General features: G+C 46.0%; 1 protein-coding gene across 1 annotated transcript in view; it reads left to right on the top strand.

Annotated features, from left to right (window-relative positions):
* TMEM145 (transmembrane protein 145) overlaps nt 1–15,441 on the top strand; it is a 31,319-nt gene that overhangs the window by 6,292 nt on the left and 9,586 nt on the right. Inside the window, exons 2-8 of the mRNA XM_033158338.1 lie at nt 4,426–4,500; nt 4,971–5,048; nt 9,578–9,664; nt 11,887–11,988; nt 12,076–12,160; nt 13,447–13,518; nt 15,271–15,339. Of these exons, the coding sequence (XP_033014229.1) occupies nt 4,426–4,500; nt 4,971–5,048; nt 9,578–9,664; nt 11,887–11,988; nt 12,076–12,160; nt 13,447–13,518; nt 15,271–15,339 (568 nt within the window). The remainder of the gene's footprint in view (nt 1–4,425; nt 4,501–4,970; nt 5,049–9,577; nt 9,665–11,886; nt 11,989–12,075; nt 12,161–13,446; nt 13,519–15,270; nt 15,340–15,441) is intronic.

Below are 15,441 nucleotides of genomic sequence, written 5' to 3' on the forward strand. Positions count from 1 at the left end.
GGGAAGGGGAAAGGAGGTGGATGCAACTCCTGGAAGAATGGGGGTTCCTGACGGTCAGATCGCGGACACAAACCCCTTCCGTATTGGCACTGAACTGGAATAAACGGGGTTATTCCTGCCGCACTCAACGCTGTGCATTTAAAGTGCTATGATGGCACTTTAAACAGCCATGGCTCCCCCTCCCTGCGAAGAATTATAGGAGCTGTTAAAAGTGCCAAGCCCCCCCCCCCATTGTTCCTGTCACAGAGCTACAATTCCAGAGTAATTTAACAATCAAATCCCTTTGGGAACTGTAGTTCTGTGAGGGGAATAGGGGCCTCTGAGCAACTCTCTGCACCCTTAGCGAACTACGGCTCCCAGAATTCTTAGGGGGAAGAAGCCACGACTGTTCAAAGCAGTTTCATAGGATGGCGTGAATGTGGCTTCTGTGGCATTTCCAATCAGCAAGGCAGATTAGAGTTTGTGCCAGAAGGAAACTGAGAGAACGCTGTCAAGGGGGATAGGATCTGACCTTTTTTAGTACCCTTTACTCCATTTGATTAGTGTGAACTGTCACGTATCTGCCTTTTGGAGGATGCTCTGGGCAATCGGAGCTTACGGTTTATGACCCAGGTATCTAATTTGCTGTGCCTCTTTGTTACTCCCTAAGGAAGGTCACTTCTGACTTTGAAGTTTTTGCCCTGAAGTCAATAAAGAGCTGGGCTCAAAAAGCAAAAAGTATCCATGGAAGCTGACAAACAGGACATCAGATCACCAACATCAGTCTGCCCTCAGGCATCTCCTACCTGTCTACCTTCCTACTTGCAAGTAGTCAGGGGGTGACTCTGCCCATCATTTTTCTCTGGCGCCCCCTAATGTTGACCTCCCTGCCCTCCACCCTACGAACACCAATGGGCACTAGCCACCACTGACTATGTGCAGGTCATGTGCGAATAGGAGGCATGGGAATGGAAGCGAATATGAATAGTAAAATAATAGAACTGTATAGTTGGAAGGGATCCTGACAGTCATCTAGTCCAACCCCCTGTAATGCAGGAATCCTGCCCACAGCTGTCCCTGGGTGGGCTCGAACCGCCGGCCTTCTGGTTAACAGCCAGGTGCACTGACCCATTGCGCCACTAAGCAGGGCCACGAAAGGGTTTGCAGAATAGGAGGGGATGGTGCCTCTAGGGTTTTTGCGGAAGGTGAAAAAGGTGCTTCGTAGTTGCCATTTGTGGGAGGGGGGAGGTGCAGGAGGTTATCATTGGGGGGCGGGGTTGTGTGCAAGGGAAGGGGGTTGCACAAAAAGGAGGGGAAGGCATGGACATGGTGGTGAAGGTGAGAACAAGGGTACAAGATGGGGCTGCAGAATAGAAAAGTGGCTTCAGGACTGGGATTGGGAAGGTGAAAAGAGCTAAGTAGTTGCACAGGGTGGAAGCTCTAGGGCAGGGGTCAGCAACCTTTTTCAGCCGTGGGCCGGTCCACCGTCCCTCAGACCATGTGGTGGGCCGGACTATATTTTGGGAAAAAAATAATGAACAAATTCCTATGCCCCACAAATAACCCAGAGATGCATTTTAAATAAAAGGACACATTCTACTCATGTAAAAACACGCCGATTTCCAGACCGTCTGCAGGCCGGATTTAGAAGGCGATTGGGCCGCATCTGGCCCCCGGGCCTTAGGTTGCCTACCCCTGCTCTAGGGGGTTAATGGTGCAATGGTGATCAGGTTTGGGTGATTGGGGCAATTAGGGTTACAGCCCCGTTTGTGTTTGTGTGTGTATTTCCATCACTCTTTTCTCACTCGTCTCATTCTCTTTGGTGGTCAGGATTTTAAGCAGAGGTTGGACGGCCATCTGCCATGGATGCTTTAGCTGTGATTCCTGCATTGCAGAGGGTTGGACATAGATGGCCCTCGGGTTCCCTTCTGACTCTACCATTCTAGGAATCTATAAGCAGAGTCTGTGTTTCATAACCTGTAAGAAAGGGCTGCAGGGAGGTAGACCATAGCTTCAATATTTAAATCGGGGTGGAGAACCTGCAGTCCTGAGTCTGATTTTGTGTGATCCAAAACATTAACTGGCTCTCTGGACATTGTAGGGGCATTCTTCTTCTTCAGACCACCGCCTCTGAGACTCTCTTCCTTTTTGACTCTTTGTGTGTGTGTGTGTGTGTGTGTGAGAGAGAGAGAGAGAGAGAGAGAAAATAGACCCAAAGAACTATGCAATCCTGCAAACTCCACCCTCTTTTGGGTCTGGTCTCACCTACCACCAGATCCAGCTCCCCAGCTCCACCCACTCGTGGTTACACCCCCTAATAGACTTTTTCTGTATGTCAATGGTCCTCCATAGGAAAATGTTCTCAACTCTTGTGTAAAAACGTTTGAGTCGAGTCACTCACTTCCCGGGAAACCATGACAACGCTGTTAACAAATGTGGAGTGGTACATAATCTGCATTGAGAGTGCATCTTGAGACTCAAGTAGCCAACACTTTTGGATCCTGTTCCCAGATCTGGAAGAGGTCCAATGGCTGGAGAGGTCGGGCTTTTGAATATGCATTGTAAGGGAGCGTATCTGCTTAGTAGATGAAAAGGAAAGTTGGTTCTAGGAGTCCGTACACATCTCTGGCAAGACCATATCTATACTAAAAACCTACAGAAATTCTGTGCTAAAACTGGTAAACAGGAGATCAACACCTATAGGTTCTCCCAAATAATCAAAGTATTATATTAGCTGAGGAAACCAAGCCTTATGAGGAATGGTTGAAGGAGTTGGGTAAAGAGGAGACTGAGAGGAGATATGATAGCCATCTTCAGAGTTCTAAAGGACTGTCACATGGAGGTCGGAGCAAGCTTGTTTTCTCCTGTTCTGGAGGGTAGGACCCAAACCAGTGGCTTCAAGTTAAAAGAAAGGAGATTCTGACTAAACATCAGGAAAAAACTTTCTGACAGTAAGAGCTGTTTGACAGTGGAGGTTGTGGACTCTCCTTCCTTGGAGGTTTTTAAGCAGAGGTTGGATGGCCATCTTTAGCTGAGATGTCTGCATTGCGGGGGGTTGAACTAGATGATTCTTGGGGTGCCTTCAAACTCTACAATTCTATGATATGGGACTATGATACTGAGAATTCTTTACAGGAAATCCCATGTCGACCCCACTTCTTCCACCCAGAACCTGCAGTCTGGGGTCACAGGACCCATTACTGTTTGTGCAGCAAGATCCTGGTCTCCTAAAATGGAGCCCAAATTGTGAAATAGCCCCCTGCCCTTGACTAAAAAAAATATTCTGCTGCTTTCAGAACCAATTCCTGAAGCAGGCCATATCACCAGGCTGCAGGCCAGGGTCTGCCCTGTGCCCCCCTTCATTTAGGGGTCTGTAGCAACAAGCCTTTGCTTCAGAGTGGGTCAGACTGGCCTGGCCTCTCTAGTTGGTGCACTGCGCTCTATTAAATTAATGACTATGACGTTAACCGCCTAATAGATTTCATTTTATGGGGATTGTTTGGGATGTTATTTATTTTGCCTACAGCCAAGCTGTAAAAATTTTTATGGTAACTGGTTGGAGCCGTGTTTGGGCTGCTGACACTTGAATAATTTTCAGGCTGGGTTGGGCCTACGCTAATCTCTCGTGAAATATAATATTCTAATCGTCTTTGGATGCAAAGGGCTGTGTCTCAAGGGTTTGGGGAGGAAGAAGACCCTCATGCAAGAAGACCCTAAAGCTTTCAAGAGGAACATGGAAGCTGCTATATACAATTTCAGACCATCATACTTAGGGTTGCCAGGTCTGCTTCCAAAAAATAGCGGACAAGCGGGGGGGGGGGTGTTAAATTAAATTGAATTATATATTTTCTTACAAACATTTTAACACCTATTAAAATACCATTTCATCATAAAGCTTTTGAATAAAAAACAAGTCCACTATTTTGTGAAAAAAAATAGTGAACATAATGTGAAAAAAGTGGACTGTCCACTCAAATAGTGGACACCTGGCAACCCTAATCATACTCACCAACTGTCCCAGAAAACCCGGAACATCCCATTTCCCCCTGCGAGAGTACAGCGGCCATTTTGGACGCCTTGCTCTCGTGTGATTTCTGGCCGAGATCTTGCTCTGTAAAAAGGTGTGTTTTTTTTCTGGGTGCGCAATCTTGCGCGGGTCATGCGACTCATGCGGGATTTCGGACCCAGAAGATGGTGTCCTGGGTTTGGATTTAGGAGTCTTCTAAAAACTTGTTTTATTCTGGCAGGACTTTCAAATGTGAGATTCTTTGCCAAGCAGCTCTTACTGATGGGTTTGATGTGTTCCTGGTGATATTGTATGTTTAGTCTGTATACTGCCTTGGGATATATTATATATGAAAGTGAGGTTCATAAATATATTAAACAAACAAAATGGCAGAGCTGGTATGATAAGAAATAACACATGCACATTCTCCTCCTTCCTAGGACTGGGTATTCTTGACTCGATTCTGCTTCCTTTCTGACTATGGGCGCCTGGACTTCAGATTCCGCTACCCAGAGGTAATATTTTTAACCTTTCAATCATATTCCTTTTTTTTAAAAAAGCCACCTCTTTTACCATCTCAAAAAATTCGGTGCCTGCATAAAACTTTTTTTAAGGCAAGCCTCCCCAACTTCATATATGTTGACATGCTCTAATCTTCTTTTTAGTTTGCTACTTAATTTTTCAAAATATTTTAAATGACATTGAACTGCTTTTATTGACATGTTTTGTCAAATAAGCAAAATAAATAAAAAGCCTAACCTTTTTCGTATATGGCAGGAAACAGCCCTCTGGGTGTGGATGGACTCCCAACTCCCATCATCTCCCAGCCAGCATGGCCAATGGTCAGGGTGATGGGACACGGAGTCCGTCCACATCTGGAGGACTACAGGTTCACCATCCCTGTCGTCGTACACAATGTGTTTGTCGTGTTGGGCCTATGTTGCTGTTGCTATCCTTACAGCCATCATTCTGCTTCCCTTTAAAGGCCAAATGCTGCGAGAACATCCTTCTTTATTTTGATGATCCTTCCCAGTGGCCCGCCGTCTACAAGAAGGGAAACAAGGTCAGTTTTGAAGGGTCATTCAGCTGCAGTTAGACTTCCCTTCAAGAGGTGAATATGTCCCAGTGGGTTAGCTTCTTCTCTGCAGGTTATGCACAGCTGCCACCGAGGCGGAGGGAGAGAAATTTGATTCAGGTCTCTTTGGAAGCCGAATCTTATCAAAGCCACGATTTTCAAAGCTACAGTGGTGCCCCGCTAGACGAATGCCTCGCTAGACGAAAAACTCGCTAGACGAATGGCATTCGTCTAGCGGAAGCTGCCCCGCAAGACGAAAAAGTTAATGGGGCTGCTTCGCAAGACGAAAAATTTTCGTCTTTTTTTTCCGTTTAGCAGAGCGCGGCTGTCATTGCCGTTTCGCTAGACGAAAAAACCACTAGACGAAAAAATTCGTAGAACAAATTATTTTCGTCTAGCGGGGCACCACTGTATATGTGAACCAAAACACACCTGTCCTTGGAAATTCCCACTTACCAAAATTTTGCTTAGCAACGTTTACAAAGAATGCATCCATGAGGGGAAAGTTTGCATAAGGATGAATATATTCGTGGAAAACAAAACAAAACAAGATGGGGAAATTGCTTGCAGAAATGTGTCCATTAGCTAAAACCGCATTTTAAAAAAAATGTGTTTATTAGGAGAAATCTGTACTAAAATGCTGGAGAACCAATGTCCTTAGTGATGTTGAACTCCTGCTTCCATCACCCCAGCCAGCACGGTCAGTTTTTGGAGGTGATGGGAGTTGTAGTCCAGCAATAGACTAGCACTTGTTTTACACTTGTTACGCTGTCATAGAGGATCTGGGGAACTGTCCTTTGGTGACTGGACTGAGAATTGTCTGCTAGAGTTCCCCTGTTGCTTCCCCTCACCTAGCAGCAGTCCCAGGTGTCACGAGTCTTGTGGAGATGTTGTGGGGAGGGTTTTTGGAGGACAAGGAGGAATGGAAGGAGCTTTTGAAAACTGGAAGGTCCTAGGGGGTTAGGAGATGAGAACTTGGGGCCCAGAGTAGAGTCTGACCTGGGTGAGGGTCCCAGTGAATTCCACTCATTCTTCTCTGACCGATAATGAAGTTAGGGGATGGAGGGGCACGGTGATGGCCATTAAACCCAGTTTAAGTTCATTGTGCATAAATATTCCTGTTTGGATCTCAGCTCATGTGCGATATTGCATCAATCCTATCCACATTAGTTGAGAGGAAGTCCTATTTAAGTCAGTAAGACTTGGTTGCTTCTGAATAAGAATTGGATTGTGTGTTGGCTTAGGGAAGTTGCTATCCCCCCATCCACCTCTGCAGTATAGGGATAAGAATGATGACCTACTTTGCAGGGTTGTTGTACAGATTACGGTACCAAGGTAATTTATGTAAAGCGATTTGAGCTCTCGGAAAGCTCTGCATGAAAAAAGCGTGAAGTATTATGGTACGCAGGTTGGTGGAATGACAGAATAATGCTCTATTTTCCATAGCAAGCAGTTTCTTCTGCCCAGCAATCCCTTAGTAACAAAAGATGCTCTTAAATTGGAACGGGTCAAGAATTTTGAGGTTTCTCTTCCAAGGCGGTTTAAGTCAGAACTGGCCGGGGTGAGCACTAGCAATTTCTTCAGCGCAGAGGGAAGCTGTGGGGGGGGGGGGAACCATTATTTGGCGCTATGAAGCTGCAGCGCATTTGCATATTTCAGCTGTACATAATTGACATAATTTCCATGATGACAGTGGGTGTCAGGGAGCAGCTGGGTGCCTTTCTTGTGCGATGTAATCTGCGCGCTTTCTGGTGTGAGATTAGATGTGGCAGTTTCCGGAGATATGAGCATCGGCTATCAGCGGAGGCTCGTTAAGGCTTGGCGATGAGAAGTGTTTGCTCACAAAACCTCCCTGCTTCCTCGTGTGCAAGGAAAGGGACTGGGAGGAGGTGGGGTTGGGCGGTTGCTGGGGGACACAACAGATTGCTCCCTGATCTTCTTCTGTCATCCTCTTCTTCTTCTTCTTCTTTGGTGATCACTCGTAGCCAAGTAAGATTGTCTTGCATAAACATGCTTTTAACAGTGAGTCCATAAGTGACTGTGGAGGCCAATTCTGGATCCACACGTCCTTCCACAGTGGGGACATTGGTTTCCGGGCAGGAGTTGATCACAGTGTGGATTTGCAAAGCGTGCCTTCCTCTTAGCACGTTTCTCCCTTGCATCCTGAGTTCGAGTGTCTTCAAAGCCCATGACACCTTTGGTAAAGGCTGTTCTCCAATTGGAGCGCTTGCAGGCCAGTGTTTCCCAATTGTTGGTGTTTATACTACATTTTTTTAAAAAAGATTTGCCTTGAGACAGTCTTTAAACCTTTTTTGTTGACCACCAGCATTATGCTTTCCATTTTTAAGTTCAGAATAGAGTAGTTGCTTTATTGTGTGTTCCTATCCCATTCTCTGAGCAATGACAGCCGACAGGGATTCCTGTGCTGACACAGCTTTCCTTTCCTTGGAGGTTTAGTGGAGATGCTGCTGTCTTTAGGATATGAGGCTTTATTTACACATATGGACACAGGACGGAGGGGCTCAACGCCACCAACACTCCCCCAGATCTTGCTTCTCCATTAGATTTCCAGAGAAGCCCCAAAGTTTAGCTGAGGCTCAGCACAGAGCAAAACATGACCCTCTCCCTCCAGATTCCAGCCTCCAACTTTCAGCTCACAAACACACCTCCCCTATACGGCCCTACCTTGGCCTGCTGTTTTCTCTTCTTACCAATCAGGTGAGGGAGGTGGGGGAAGGCCTTGCCCATTTGTTTCTATGGCAACAGAGCTCACCCACTGAAGATGCAGCTTGCTCTTTTGAGATGCAGGTGGTGGGTACTTAGCTGAGCAGCTCAGGTCATTTACCTTGACGAAGGGAATAGTTTCTGTGTTCGTCCAGGTTCCGTCTTAGGCTTCCCAGCCTCACAGATTTGGGAGGGGGCCCGGGTCATAGCTGTCAACCCTCCCTGCTGTTCCCCACTGCTATATACATAGCTGTCAACCCTCCCTGCTGTTCCCCACTGCTATAATAAGGGAATTTCCTGCAAAAAAGGGAAAGGTTGACAGCTATGGCCCGGGTTTCATCCAGACTGACCTTCCCCAGCTCCTATCTCGAGGCCAGGAGCATAGCGTGGTGATTTGGCTGGAGAAGGGGAGGTATAGGATATAAGAAGGATTGTTTGCATTTCTACCCCACCTTTTTCTCCAAGGAGCTTAAGGTAATGATGATGATAATAATAATAATAATAATAATAATAATAATAATAATAATAATAATACCATAATAATAATTTATTTATACCCTGCCCATCTGGCTGGGTTTCCCCAGCCACTCTGGGCAGCTTCCAACAGAATATTAAAATACAATAATCTATTAAACATTAAAAGCTTCCCTAAACAGGTAGTGTACATGGTTCTCCCCCCCTCCTCACTGAATCATCATCATCATCATTTTATTTGTATACCTCCTTTCCATAGTTAAAACAATGCTCAAGACAGCTTACAATATGAAAAGATTTACATAATTACAAATATAGCAAAGTAGTCATAAAAATAAATAAAACACATTAAAAACTACATAACCAAACTGAACAATTCCCACATAAAAATAAAGATACAAAAAGTTAGTATCAGTAACATCAGTTAATACCAGTAACAACAGCAAAAACGTCCAACGAAACTTCTCCCAAAATACCCCCATCCTTGCTGAATCCCCACAGCAACCCTGTGAGGTAAGTTGGTGACTGGCCCAAGGTCACCCAACCAGCTTCATGGCTGAGTGGGGATTTGAACCCTGGTCTCCCAGGTCCTAGTCCAACACTCTAACCATTACACCACACTGGCTGGCTTATCTAGTTATTCCCAGACTTCCTGCTGAGACAGACTAGAGGGGCATAGGAGAACCAGCAGTGCAGGGATGTAGAACGTGTGCTGGACTCCCCAGTTCCCATCAGTCCGTGACCACTGGCTATGCTGGCTGAGACTGAAGGCAGCTGGAGTCCAGCAGCATCTGAAAGCCCACAGGTTCCCTACCGCTGGTTTAGAGTGTGAAAGATGCCCCACCTTGAAGGAGCCTACCATGTGTGTTTCTGCATGCATCACTGTTCTGGGACAACTCCCTACCTGGACGGGGTCCAAGCCCAGAGCAGCATCTCATGCAGAGACGTGACAGGCAGCCTCCTCTGAGAACAGGGAATTGTGCTGAATCGGGAGTCTGGGAACGCTCCGTGAAACCCCACGCGAAAGCGAGCGCAGCAAGTCATGCAGAAATGCAGCTGGCAGATCCTGCTGAGGGTTGGCGCTTTGATCTCCCGGCAGCGTTTGGCTGTTTTATTTACTTGTGACAGACGACAAGAGGAGCCCTTGGTTTTGTACACATATGCCAAGAGGGGTGAGGTCCAGGTTGGAGCATCTTCAGAGGGTGAATGATTCATAGGTAGCAAGAGTGGCGCTGGGCATCGTCTCCAGGTCTGAGAAGAGCCAAATGTGCCTCCAATTTTATTTCATTCCCCTTTTACCTCCTCTCTCCTCTTCCTAGGATTGTTTGATGAAGGAGTCTGTGATCCGTCCAGAGAACAACCAGGTGATCAACCTCACCACCCAGTATGCCTGGTCTGGATGCCAGGTAAGCGTCTCTGGGACTTGAAAGGGGCTGTAGGGTTCTGCTCACCATTTCCCCCCCCCCCCCCGTACCCAAAGACTCAGGATGTTGGTCATAGTAAGAACTGGCACACAGGCAGACAAACAGATTTGGCAGGTGCTAAATTAGATACAGGATGTTCTGAAGCAAAAAGGCGTGTATATGCTATTTGCACTTTCCAGAAACAACTGAAGACGTGTGTCTCCCCCCCCCCCCTCCCGACAAGCTCTCCCAGCTGGATGCATAGGTCTCTGCCATGGCAGAAAACATGGGTGCTTTAAATGTTACCTTCCGTTACTTTCTGTGATGTGTGCAACTGCTTTTTAGCTGATTTTCTTGAATTTTGTATATTGCGTGGAAGGTGTAAATGAGAATCATAGTATTGTAGAGTTGGAAGGGACTACGAGGACAATGCAGGAATCTGTCGCCCAACGTGGGGCTTGAACCCACAACCCTGAGATCAAGAGTCTTACGCTTTACTGACTGAGCCTATCATGAAACAAGCAGGCCAGCCCTCTTTCTCAGCATTCCTTCTCACACAAAAGAAGACACTTGCGCAGTGAGAGGAACAGGTTCTGACTGCGCGTCCAGCAAAAATGGGGCCTTTGTCCTCTATTTTATCTTGTCTGTCAGTGTGGGATGCATCTAGGGCTGTGTGCAGACCATTCTAAAACAAAACAAAACAAGTGCCCAGAGAATCCTGATTTATGCACCAAGGAAAGTTTGATTCAGCAACCTAAACGACTTATGCAATTGGAGCAAATTTGCATGTATCATCTTACTCAGCACATTTTTTTCCTGCAGTGTGATTTGAATTTTTGAATTTCTCTGTTTTGACCAGTTGTGGGACAGACAAAGACACTGATACCTCTTCTCCAGTTATAGAATATCTTATTTAGACATTTCTCTGGCCTTCGAAATTTCTTTCTTTTTTAAAAAATACATTTTTATTGGTTTTTGCATATATTTTCCAAACAGAACATATCATCTCATCTTATACATCATTTCGCTATTTTAGCCTAAGACTTCCATCAACCACTGTCTAATGATTTTCAAACCTCCTCTTTTAATCTTACATTTATTGCCCTATTACTTTTAATAGTCAATAACTTAGAATCCCTTCTCACAAGTCTTTCCTGTAATATTTCATATAGTTCTCCTTACAAAACTTCTTGTAGTCCTACAAGCGTAGTAAGTGGGCCTTTGAAATTTCAGCCAGTGTTGTCCATATGCAGTTAAACCTATCTGTGCAGCTGCAGGGACTAGGAACTTGGTCTTTTTACTCTAACAAGGGCTACGATTCTGGTTTCTTTCTCCGCTAAGATGCTTTCCCAGCCTTTCCACAAAATTCACAGCAAACTCACGTACATGGGCAGGGCTTGGGGACACACAAACCATGGCTGATACTGCCCCATGTAGAAGCTGTGGTGGAGCTCACATTTGTTTCCTGAGCAGGTCTTTGGTTCAGCAACATCAGGGCTGGGGAATTTTCAGGGCTGCATGCCAGAGGCAGGCAGAGCTGGAGAGTAGGCTGAACATCAAATACAAATGTAACCTTTGTACAGTAGGATAGTTTTTACATGCACTCGAACACCCCTCTTTATCCTCCATCCCAACAAGCAACAGGCATGATCAGAATTCAAGGACACATTCCAGCCAGGCAAAGACCCTTGGGGAAAACAGGGACAGTGAGAGGTTTGTGTGTCCGGGCCTGAGCTATAGACTCCTATGATATTTCTATAGTGAAAACATCTCCTAATGGTCTGGGGGGAATTGAAAAGGAGAAGCTCCTCCTTCAGTTTTACCTGATTGTCATATCACAAGTCTTCTTGTCTGCCTTGTATACCCGAAGAAACATCTTCACCTCCGTCATTTAGCTCGGACACTGAGATCCAGCTCCGAGGGCCTTCTGGCGGCTCCCTCACTGTGAGAAGTGAGGTGACAGGGAACCAGGCAGAGGGCCTTCTTGGTAGTGGCACCTTCCTTGTGGAACTCCCTCCCATCAGATATCAAACAGATAAACCACTTTGACTTTTAGTGGGGGGTGGGATCTGAAGGCAGCCCTGTTTAGGGAAGTTTTTAATGTTTAATATTTTATTATGTTTTTATATATGCTGGAAGCTGCCCAGAGCGGCTGAGGCAACTCAGCCAGATGAGCAGGGTACAAATAATAAAATTATTTGTGTTATTATTCTTCCCTTTTCCAGTTGGTGACAGAAAATTCGGTGCGGTACTTGAGCTGCGCCAGCGGCAGAAGTTTCCGCTCGGTTCGTGAGCGGTGGTGGTATGTGGCCCTCAGCAAGTGTGGGGTGAGTCTCGTGGCGCCCACCCAATTGGGTTTGTGGCTCTGCCTTGGTTCCCTAAGATCAGAATGACTTTTGACTGCTCTCTTGCAGGGCGATGGGCTGGAACTGGAGTATGAGATGATCCTCACCAATGGCAAATCGCTTTGGACGCGGCACTTCTCGGCTGATGAGTTTGGTGAGTTCCCTGCTAGTTCCCGTCAGGTTTGCAAAGTTCACATTCTGAAAATCTGAATTCCTACAGCACGTTTGCCGAGGCTTGATAGAGAGAGAGTGTGTCAGAGTGGTTAGAGTACTGGGCTAGGAACTTAGAGACCAGAGTTCAGTATAAACCACAGAGCCTAGGGCTTGCTGATCAGAAGGTCGGCGGTTCGAATCCCTGTGACGGGGTGAGCTCCTGTTGTTCGGTCCCTGCTCCTGCCCACCTAGCAGTTCAAAAGCACATCAAAGTGTATGTAGATAAATAGGTACCACTCTGGCGGGAAGGTAAACGGCGTTTCCATGCGCTGCTCTGGTTCGCCAGAAGCGGCTTAGTCATGCTGGCTACATGACCTGGAAGCTGTACTCCAGCTCCCTCGGCCAATAAAGCGAGATGAGTGCAGCAACCCCAGAGTCGTCCGTGACTGGACCTAATGGTCAGGGGTACCTTTACCTTTATCTGTGAAAGGTTACCTTGTGCCTGTCAGGCATCTCTCAGCCTAAACTACCTGATGTTGAGCAAGTGACAACAGCTATCAGGCACTCAGGCAGGCAATTTCTAGTTCCTCAGCAGCAGCAGCAGCAGCAGCCCTCACACAACAGCGATAACCTTGAAGCTCCAGACTGGAGTGGTACAAGGCAATTCCTTTCATCTCGCAGATTCCTCTCATCCGCAAACTTGCCGAGGAACTGATAAGGTTCATTAGTAAGTCATCTGCAGTTCGACAGGCCACTCTTCTTCCCGGGCTGAGAGGGAAAAGGGTGAAAACAGGTTATTTATTGGGACAATAGGATATCAGCTCCACCCAAGGCATGATGGAGAACGGCAATGACCGGGAAAAGATAGATAACAATCTTTTACAAGGACAGAATAATTGCCACACACAGGAAGAACAAGGGTATAGTTTGAGTGCCTCACTTGTAGTTCTATAAATCATTTAATGCGTCAACACAAATGGAACTTATTAATATTGCAGTTGTTGTATAAGGGATTATTGTTTGACTGGAATGCAATTGAAATGAATAAGATTTTGGAATGCAGAAATAAAGAAAACCATCAAACTATCAAATATAGCACACGGGGGAGGGCACCTAAATTATATAATTTGGTATTTGAATGATTGGTATTAGTAATTGTATTATAATTTGGTATTGTTATAATGAAGCTGTTATTGGATTGCAATTGAAAATCAATAAAAATTGTTATAAAAAAAATAAGGCAGTTCCCACGTCCACTGCTGAATCTGCCGTCTCCTTTCTTCTCAGGCATCCTGGAGACAGACATAACTTTCCTGCTTATCTTCATCCTAATCCTCATCATCTCCTGCTACTTTGGCTGTGAGTACCAAAGAGTTCCAGTCTGGATGCCGTTGGGTCAACGCTTCCCGTTTCTCATGAGTGTGACTTATTTTGGGGGTCACCGGTGCCCAGGCAAAGGGGGCATCGCTCTGTAGAGATGCAGGGGGGAGTAGCTCCTCCAATCGGTGTTGTGATGAAAAAACTTGACAGCGGGGGGGGGGGGGGGCTTTTCAGGAATATGGGCCATGGCAGGTTCCCAACAGTACCTACCCCTGGTGCCAGAAGAAGAATTTCTAAGGGAAACTGTTATGTACTGAGTTGAATAGGATCCAAACTGCAGCAGGCTGATTGGTCCTAGAACAATAGGATTGAGATTGCAGCAGTCTGACTGGTCCCAGAACAATAGGATTGAGATTGCTGCAGTCTGACTGGTCCCAGAACAATAGGATTGAGATTGCAGCAGTCTGATTGGTCCCAGAACAATAGGATTGAGATTGCAGCAGTCTGATTGGTCCGCAGGAGCCACCCAATCCAACTCCAGGTGGAAGTGAATCTGCACTCTGATTGGCATACAGGAGTATCCCGGAATTAGCCAATCACGTGGGGCCCATTGTGTAAATAGTGTATATAAAGCAAATGTTTTGGGGGAACTACATTCCTCACTACTATGAGCTGAATAAAGAGCATGAAATTCACACTCGACTCCGAGTATCTTTCAGAAACCCAATCTCCAATGTGTCTTGGGCAGGGCTAGATGTAGGTTTGATGAGGCCCTAAGCTACTGAAGGTAACGGGGCCCTTTACAGGTATATGTGCAGCTGTCCTTTGTCAACAACAAATTGTCGCTGTCTTTTGTGTTTAATATATGCTATATGGTAATTTATGGACCTAATAGGTATCTAAAGCCATTTGCAAATAAAAAAATATGTATTTTATCAAAATAACTGTTGAACAGAATGTAGGCACCTGTCAGGGATCAAAGCATTGCTCGGGAAGAGAGGGGGGAGAGCATAGATGAAAAGGCAGAGAGAGAAGATTGGGATTCAGCCAGTCAGGGGGAGGAGCGTAAATATCGAGAGCAATTACCGATAATAAGTACAGATACTTCCAGTTCCAGTCCTCACCAGCAGACGTCTCCGGAAGAGGGAGAAAGCCCTCACACTGTCAGTAGCAGACAGGGGGAGGAACAAAGGGGGAGACGTAAGCACAGATGTCATTTTAGGGCGACTAGAGGCTTCCTCTGTTGGAAAAGGCGCGAAGACCCTAGTCCGGAAATCTGTTAGATAGGGAGTAGTCATGTTTCATCACTCTGTAATTCTTAATGTCTAATAAACAGCTTTTAAGCTCAACGCTTGAGCCTGCCGTTCCTCATAGCAACATCAAAGGCAAGAGCTGCTGATGACAGCACCCTATATAGAGAAATGAGCAAACCAGTGAAATTTTAGGGAGCAGGCTAGCAGGCGGGGGCCATTACTTACATCATAGGAGTCTACACAACACAAAATACTGTTGCTGTATGTAGGTTTTATTTAATTTGTTTTTTTATCTTGTATTTTGGAAATGTACATCCAGGATTTTTTTGGGGGCCCCTAAGAGAGTGGGGCCCTAAGCTATAGCTTGTTTAGCTTATACGTAAATCCAGCACTCTTGTGCAATGAAGTGAGGGAGAGAGGCCTCATTGCTGTGTTCTGGTGGGCAGAGAAAAGCCAGCGATACTTTTGCCAATGGCCCCCCTACTCTCGTGTTTCTCTCTGTCTCTGTGACCCTCTCTGTTTCTTTGTTCCCACTCAGATCTTTTGAAGGGACGGCAACTTCTCCACACCACTTACAAGATGTTCATGACGGCGGCTGGGGTGGAGGGTGAGTCGTGCGCAGGGAGGGCACATTCTGGGGAGGAAAGCAACCCACCAAGTTGCTGGCACCAATGGCTGGGCTTTGGTTTTGTATTTACTTGCTTATTGA

This window comes from Lacerta agilis, chromosome 8 (assembly GCF_009819535.1).
Source record: "Lacerta agilis isolate rLacAgi1 chromosome 8, rLacAgi1.pri, whole genome shotgun sequence".
In the NCBI taxonomy this organism is placed as follows: Eukaryota; Metazoa; Chordata; class Lepidosauria; order Squamata; family Lacertidae; genus Lacerta; species Lacerta agilis.